We start from the raw sequence: 8,408 nt of genomic DNA, 5'->3' as shown, positions 1-8,408 counted from the left end.
ACATGCCACGGCGGTATGGCAAAAAGATTAAAAAGTTAAAAAGAATAAGCTTTTCCTGACTCTCTAAATTATTAGGGTTTCACTTTGGTATGACGCTCTGCCCACAGTTGGCCCTGGACTTCCTGGCAAAGGGGTTTTCCACGTTCACAAAGTCCACAGGGTTTTCCTTCCTCAGTGTGCTGGGAATTCGTGATGAAAGCCTTGTCTCACCCTGTCGGTACAGCTTCTCCCGGGTGTGAATCCTGTGGTGTCAGAGGAGGTTCGCCTCCTGGGTGAAGGTCTTCCCGCCGGCGGAGCACTCGTAGGGCCTCCTGCCCATGTGGGTCCTCTCGTGGATGAGGAGGCAAGAGTTCTGCGAGAAGGCCTTGCCGCACTGGCAGGGTTTCTCTCCCGTGTGCGTCCTCTGTTGGAGGATGAGGTGCGACTTCCGGAAGAAGGCCTTGCCGCACCGGCCGCACGCGTAGGGCTTCTCCTCGGTGTGAGCTCTCTGATGGAGGACCAGGCAGGACTTCCGGGAGAAGTACTTTCCACACTCTGGGCAACCGTAGGGCTTCTCTCCCATGTGACATCTGTGGTATTCGATGAGGCGCGACCTGTGGGAGAAGATTCCTCACAGCCGGAACACTTGTAAGGTTTCTCTCCAGTCAGAACGGCCTGCGCGATGCACAGGTTCGGCTTCCCCAAGAGCTTTCTACGGCATTTCCTGTTTCGGCGGCGCTTCCGGTCCGCCTGATTTCCCGGATGTTTGCCGGGGCGGACCGCCTCCCCCCTGGTCCTTCCGGCCTGAGGGTGCCTCTTCCCTGTGGGCTTTCTGACGGGTAATGAGTCTTGACTTGTGGGCGAGGCCCTTCCCGCCTGTGGTGCGTTTGCGGGGTTCCTCTTTACTGTGGGGTCCTTGGTCGGCATTAAGGGCTTGGGCACGGCTTACAGCTTCTCGGCACCGGTTACACTGGCGTGGGCGCGCCCCAGCACGGGGAGCGTCTGGCTTCGAGTAGAGAAACAGGTTTCCCTGTGCATCGTATTCGAACCTCCTTCTCGCGAGGTACGCGCTGGGAGTGACAGTGACGTCTGCCTTGCCTGGCAAGAGGGTGCCGCACGACTCACACCGAGGGCCCTGTTCTTCTGAAGGGACGACGTCTGTGTCCTGAGAGGTGTTTTTTCCAACCGTGTTAGGTGCGTGGTGCCCTTCTGGGGTCAGTTGTTTCTTGTCTGGGAGTTCTGCTTGGTTCAGAGGTTCCTCTCCGTGTTCCCGTTGCCTATCAACTTGGGAAACTTCTAGGAAAAAAAAACAATAAGGTCACAGACGTGTTTATCTTCCCAGGAGCACCATGAAAGTGTTAGTCGCTCAGTCGTGTCCAGCTCTGCCACCCCATGGACTACCGTAGTTCACCCGACTCCTCTGTCCAAGGGATTCTCCAGGCAAGAATACTGGAGTGGGTTGCCATTCACTTCTCCAGGGGATCTTCCCGACCCAGGGATCGAACCTGGGTCTCTTGCATTGCAAGCGGTTTCTTTACCAACTGAGCCTTCAGGAGCACATGGTAGGACTAAACTATTTCAGAAACGTTTGGGGAAAAATAAAAAGTAAAAAAAAATTTTAAAGTAGTGTTTGGAAGGAGGATTAAATTTGTGGTTTCAAACCTGAGTGCCCAGATTCAATTATGATAATCCTATTCCTACTACACACACTTCCTACTCCCTTGGCTGATCTTTCCCATCAGAATTTTCTGGGTTGGGACCAGGGACATTTTTAAAGCTTCCCCAGTGATTCTGGTGCACACCCCTGATTAAAAACAACCACCCTGAATGGATGCTTGATAAAGGATCCTTATCCTAGAAGGGAGGAAGGGTTAGTTGATATACATTATGTGTATCCTGCAGAAACAAGGGTGAATAAAACAAAGCCATGGGAGTACACGGAGATGGAGGAAAAGCTTTAGTTATAACCTGTCAGACAAAATGGGGACATGTTATCAATACATGCATGGTCTTGAAAGATGAATTTAAAGTCATATAAAAGATAGCAAATATATTTTTTGAGGCATTTCACAGTGAAGCAGAGAAAACTATTTTAGAAAACTAAAATAAAAATGAGTGGTACCGGAATTCTCTGGCTGTCCAGTGATGAAGACTCTGCTTCCAGTGCAGGGGGCATGGGTTTGATCCCTGATCTGGGGACTAAGATCCTGCATGCTACACATCATGGCCAAAAAAAAAATGAGTGGCACAAAATAAGTTATTTTAAAATAGGGCAAATCTACACATATCTGAGAGCTTGAGAAAGCCTGTGTCGTAACCAGGGGGACAAGTGTAAGCCTAAAGATTCTAGAGAAAGACTGAGAAGGCAAGGTCTTAGAAGAGGGTGGCAGAGTAGAAAGAAAGGATAAATTTTAAAAGAATGTCTTTCTCTAAAATCCATGGGAGGGCAAGTGATCATGCAGTGACGTGACGCGCAGGTAGCAGAAATCGTTTGGGCATCTCAAGGTCTTCGGCCAGCTGTCCACAGTTGCTTGCAAAGATTCAAGGCTTTTAACACAGTTGCCTGAAATTTAAAAAAAATCAGAGATGCTGCTTTGTGACCTTCTGGGACCCCATGTCTTCTGTCCCCCTGCACACTGGTTCTCTCACCTGGAAAGCTCCATCTCAGAATCTCTTCCTCCTCCATCCACGGCTCTTGCCCCTGCTCCAACCTGGAGATCACAGCTGGTTTGGTGACTTGACACCCTGTTCACAAAAAACAGTTACAAGATTTATCCTGAGGGACTTCCCTAGCGGTCCAGTGGTCAAGACTCCATGCTGCCAATGCAGGGAGATGGGTTTGATCCCTAGTTATGGAACTAAGATCCCACATGCCTTGTGGCATGGCCAAAAGATTATTTTTATTAAAAAGAGTTTTATGCTGAGCCATCTGGGACACCCAAGGAAGCAGAAGGCTCAGGCCGCACAATGAATATTTACCTCTCGGCCAAAGAATAGCTGTTTCACTTGGGAGGAAAATTCACCAATAATCCAGGTGAGATTAGAACAGGACTTAACAGTTGATGACTGAAACCCCAGGACAAACATTTTGAGTACTTAAGGGGTCTTATGTAACTGGAAAGGAAGGAGCTCAGACATAGCAGGGGTGGGGGGAACTGGAAGCCTTCCTCACCCACGGAGACCAGGTGGCTGTAGTTCTCCAGCATCACATCCCGGTACAGGGTCCTCTGTGTCGGGTCCAGCTCCTGCCACTCCTTACGGGTGAAGCCCACAGCCACGTCTCTGAATGACAAGGACCCCTGGAACGGCACATTCCTGATGAATCTGGAGTGCTCGGCACAAGGTATTACGCAGAGGTGTAGAGGAGACAGATCTTACCACCTTCGGAGGGCAGGTTTCCCCATGTTCAGTTACATAGGAAGCTTAGCATGCCCCTAGCTTTATACTGCATTTTGTAGGAGAGAAAAAAAAATCATTAGAAAGTGTCTGCCTTCTGGATCTCTATTCATCCATCCATCCATCCATCCTTCCATTTAGAGAGCAAGCATCGGTGGGGGACCAGGTATGTTACTGGTGTTCTGCGTAATGCTTGCGGTTGAAAGCTGAATGCCACAGTGCTCCTGTTCAAGGGTGCTTGTTGCCTGGTGGCATGAGATGAATGTAAGAGACTGCTATATGTTAACAATACACTGAAGGCTATGATGTAAGGACATTTAAGTACAGGACACAAAGACATCAGCCAGATTCAACATCCTGATGTTAAGTTAAGCCTCATTGGAGTTTGTAGATGAGCAGAATCATGAAAAATAAAGCATGTTCTGATGTTGGAAAGATAGTCCTATCAAGAAGCATGGCCCAAGGAGTCATGGGGAAATTCGGTAGGAAGTAGGAATAAATTGGGAATGATAGTGTAGAGGTATGTGTATAAGGGGGTGTTTTGGGGGGTGGTGGGTGTAGGGATCAGATCATGGAGCAAATGACGTTTTTTTCCTGCAGGCAAGGGGGTCTCCATCTCAGTACTTAAGAAGGGGAGCTACAAAAGATAATCTGATAATTAGATGATTGCTGAATCACGAGGTGGGAATCACAGAGAGAATGAATAAAATTCAGGCACAGTTATAATCTTCAACATGAGATACAGGCAAAGTTAAGGTGGTAACAAGAGGAAAGCAGAGAAAGGAGTCCATGTATACAGGTATAGTTTTCATTCTTTTTTTAATTTTTAAAATTTGTTGACTGCACTACGTGGTATGTGGGATCTTAGGTTCCTGACCAGGGATGGAACCTGTACCCCCTCCATTGGAAGCACAGTCTTAACCTCTGGACCACCAAGGAAGCTCCAGTTTTCATCCTTTTTAAATACCACATCTTCAAAACTTGGTAGTATTTTCCACTTAAAGTATATCTTATTTATACACAGTTTTCAGTTTCACTTTGGTGAAATGTAGTCCTATCAAAACAAAGTTGTGTTTCCTGAAAAAATATTTTACTCTGAAGTTTTAAAATCGAAATATAATGTAAAAATTCAAATCCACAGTCACACTAACCACACTTTGAATGCTCAGTATCTACCTGTGGTTACTGGCTACCATGCTGCATGTCTGTGTGTGCGAGTACACTCAGTCATCTCGGGACCCCATGGACTGTAGCCCACCAGGCTCCCCTGTCTGTGAGATTCTTCAGGCGAGAACCATGGAGCGGGCTATCATCTCCTTCTCCAGCCACTATGGACAGTGCATGTCTAGAGCGCACCACTGCTGGACTCCTCTGCTGGGGATTTACTATTGGCGGATGAAACTAGTTTAGTTATTAAGTGCCCAGTTCTAGGTCTGTCTCTCTTCTCTGCAGTCAGATCCCAACTCCATGTCTTCTCTACATTCAGATCCCAACTCCATCACCTAATGGATTTTAGTATCTCTAGCCTCAGTTTGTTCAGCTGTAGAATGGAGGAAGGGATTAATGATACCATCTCACAGGTTTATTCATGCAACAATATACTAAAAACGGAGACCAGCACGTAAGTGCTCAGTGGATATATTTACAAGCTTTATTGTTGTTTTTATCACACATAACCCTAACAGGGAGATCCCTGAACTAGAAACCTGTGAATGCTTGTCTTCCTGGCATGGACCACTGCGATGTTTATCTACCAGGTCTCATCTTCCTCCCTCCCCCGCCTCCCACCCCCATTCCAAGCCCGTGGTGCTCCTGGGAGCTCCCCTTTGCAGACTCAGCCCCTCAGCCCTTGAACTAAGCTGAACCGATCCCAACCTTTCCCAAAGATCTTTCCAACTGAGGAAGGAGACTTGGTCCCGCTCTGTGGCAGAATTTGTAAATGTGAGCTGTGGAAGCCCTATTTATGGTCATATGGATAAGTTGGTATGAGAAAAGGAGTCACGGGAACAAGGGGGACCCCTAGTGAGGTCTGGGTCCCTGGGGAGAACGTTCCGAGTCCCAGTAGCATGCCTGCTCTTCCCACAGCTTGGGGTGCTGCCTCAAGCCCGCCTTTGTCCTCAACTAGCTCTGGGTCTCAGGCTTTGTAACTTCCAGGACTCTGACCAGCGTACTTCAAGTTCATGCATCCTCGGAGCCTGGGGTAAAGAGGGAGGCCCTTTAGGACTGGAGGCATTTGACGGTGACCGGCAATAGAATACATGATGTCGTGATGTCTGAAGAAAGATATGGATGGCCACTGAGAAAGGACACAAGTGGGGTTAAGGGCTGTGGCTGAGGTCAAAGTCACGGAGAGAGGAGGCAGGACAGCTCAGACCATCTCCCCCGCCCCTGCTGAACACTGAAGCTTGGAGCTGTTCAGGCTCTATCTGTGTCCAGAATTATCACAAACAGCAGTTCAAAGAACATACCACTCATCCGTTCTTTCCTCTGGATCATGGAGTGTTTTATCTAGGCCAGTGTGAACTCTAACAAGGCTGTTTATGTAGACCTGAGTATTCTGACTCTCCCTGCAACAACTGTAATCACAGAATTTCTATATTGATATAGTACATACTTGATTCTGTGAGGGCGGGGGGAACTCACAGGAGATCTGCTGTTGCGTTTATTTGAATGTTGTTGTTATTGAGGACCCTGCCTATTATATCTGACGTGTGAAGACCCATCACATAAATGTCTAAATACCCTGGAAAACATTATGTTCCCTGAGAGGGTGATATGTTTGTCCCAGACAACACAAGTCATGTATTGGATGGAATCTTTTAAAGTGACAGACATGTCAGATGCAAGTTTAGAGGGCAGCTAATAACTCCAACAGCCTGTGTAGGGTGCCTGCCCTGCCCTCCCCATGGCCTTGATCTGCCATTATCTCCCTGTTTCCACTGGTCCTGATTTCTGTAGGGATTGTGTTTTACTGGATGAATTCGTTTAAGCATCCTGAAATCCATGGGAAAATGAAAAGCACAGTGTAAAGAAGTGCCACACTCACCTGGCACATGGTCCTTCCTTGCTGGTCTGGGAAAGGCAGACACCTGTGGAGGCAGAGATTGGGGTGGGGGAGGAGAGGACGTGAGAGGCCAGCCTTCCCTGCAGCCTCAGAATCAACTGCTCTAACACCCCAGGCACAGGGTGGCAGGGGTTCCTCCCTAGAACCCCGTTTATCAGAGCAAAGCCCTCACCTTGGAATGTGATGGGGACCTGACCTTGAGGTTTGAATTTAAATTATTTTTCTGCTTAACAGAATATACATCTCTGCGTCTCAGTCATCACCATGCAGTTTACTACCCTCCCCCGCCATCACCCAGAAATTTAATTCATAGAAGTTTATCCTGCAGAAACAATCATGAGTTTGGGCAAAGATTTAGTGGCCAAGATATTTATTACAATTTGGTAAAACTCCAAAAAAGCAGACATAACTAAATATCCAAGTATAGAGGACTAGTTAAATGAATATACCACAGCCAAAGGGAAATAAACATGATGTAGCTAATAAAAATAGAATCATAGAAGGCTATTTATGCTGCTATACTGGCAACTGAGAAAGGTGGTTGAAAGCATCTTGAACTCTCTCTCTCCCCACAACCCCACACACAGAGTATAATCTCTGAAATGATGTAGGACAAAATGCAGATAGTAGTTAGCTTTGTATAGTTGGGTAATAACCATTTTTACTTTTTTCTTTTTACTTAGATGAATTTTCTAAGCTTTTCTATGCCAAACAGGCATTTCATATATCATCATGTCTTTTAAGTTATTATTTTAAAAATATCTGTAGCCTACTAATCTCCTAACCCAAAGCTTCTATCACCAGGTGTTGAGGAAATCCACAGGGAAAAAATGGAAATGGGTACCAGAAGGCAGAGTCCATTCCGTGTCACTCAGCCAAGCAACTGGAAGTCTATTAACCCGGGGTGCTTGGTTCTATCTGTGGATCCTGCTACATTTTGTTCAGCTCTCCTCTCATGGCTGCAGTTTGTCAACAGTCGCTTTTATTACTGAGACCTGTCCTGGCTTAACTGTGCTGACTCCTGCACAGGAAATGGTCCTGGTCAGGCTCTGCCACTTACCAAATACGGGACAAGATCTGATGGCTTCTCCTGAGCCCTCCTCCTCCTCTCCTCATTTTCCCAGGGAACAGGAACACGAAGGTTCAGGAGCAGATTTACTGTGGCTGGAAGCATCAACTGGACCCCACACCTATCTCTCTCCTGGTCCTACGTATGTTCCTACTCAGGACAGAGACACACTGGAGTTTGATCCAAGAATTCTGCAGAGATACTAAAACTCTAGAATGACAGGAAACTCCATAAAGAATTCTGAGGGTGTTTTGTTTTTTTTTTAAATAAATAAATGGAGGCTACTGAACTGAAAAATAAGAGAATGGTTGATAAATTATGATACAAATTAAAGCATGCTAAGCTATGAATCAACATAAAATAGTGTAAATATTTGAGGTGGAATGATTTTCCAACAATACCAGCAAGTGGAAAAAAGCAGGGCATATAGCATGTGATTCAGAGAGGGGTAACAGAGGAGGAAGGCAGAGGTCCGATGATGCAGCCGAAATCGAGGAATGCCACAGATGGCTGGCAAGCCTCCCGGAGCTTGGAGAGAGGCCTGGGGCAGGTCCCGCTGGCCTCCAGCGCTGGGCAAGATTCAGCGTCTGTTGTGTAAGCCACTAGGCTTGCGGTGCTTTGTGATGGCGGCTCCAGGAAGCCCACCGGGAAAGGCAGGCTGGACAGTCTGGGTCAAAAGCCTAGGTCAGAAACCCTCTATGCTCTGTGGCCTGTGACCTGCTACCCCATTTTCTGCTTCTTTATCATAGAACGGGTTTTCGTAAACACATCAAGAAAAAACTTCTGTAGAAAACAGGCAGAATGTTAACCGTGGTTACCTTTGCATCATAGGATTTATTTTCTAAGTTTTTCAACAGTAAAACATGCTCATTGTTTAAAACTTATGTATTTCATAAAAAT

General features: G+C 46.7%; 1 protein-coding gene across 1 annotated transcript; it reads right to left on the bottom strand.

The window, feature by feature from the left end:
* Window positions 1-250: 250 nt before the first annotated feature.
* LOC138075621 (zinc finger protein 300-like) lies at window positions 251-6,430 on the bottom strand. Its single transcript, XM_068967511.1, has 5 exons — window positions 6,422-6,430; window positions 3,152-3,278; window positions 2,629-2,724; window positions 696-1,275; window positions 251-593 (listed from the first exon to the last, which is right to left on the bottom strand). Exons 1-5 carry the CDS (start codon window positions 6,428-6,430, stop codon window positions 251-253), a joined length of 1,155 nt encoding a protein of 384 aa, XP_068823612.1.
* Window positions 6,431-8,408: the final 1,978 nt, after the last annotated feature.

Source organism: Capricornis sumatraensis, chromosome 3 (assembly GCF_032405125.1).
Source record: "Capricornis sumatraensis isolate serow.1 chromosome 3, serow.2, whole genome shotgun sequence".
Taxonomy (NCBI): Eukaryota; Metazoa; Chordata; class Mammalia; order Artiodactyla; family Bovidae; genus Capricornis; species Capricornis sumatraensis.
The sequence above is the reverse complement of the archived record's forward strand: the minus strand, read 5'-3'. Positions and strand labels throughout refer to the sequence as shown.

Excerpts from the sequence above, each read along its gene's own strand:
- LOC138075621 (XM_068967511.1), bottom strand. Across the intron at positions 2,725-3,151 it reads CAGCCACCTGGTCTCCGTGG|GGTGTCAAGTCACCAAACCA; the intron begins GTGAGGAAGGCT and ends TTTTGTGAACAG. Across the intron at positions 594-695 it reads CCGCCGAAACAGGAAATGCC|GTCGCGCCTCATCGAATACC; the intron begins GTAGAAAGCTCT and ends CTTCTCCCACAG.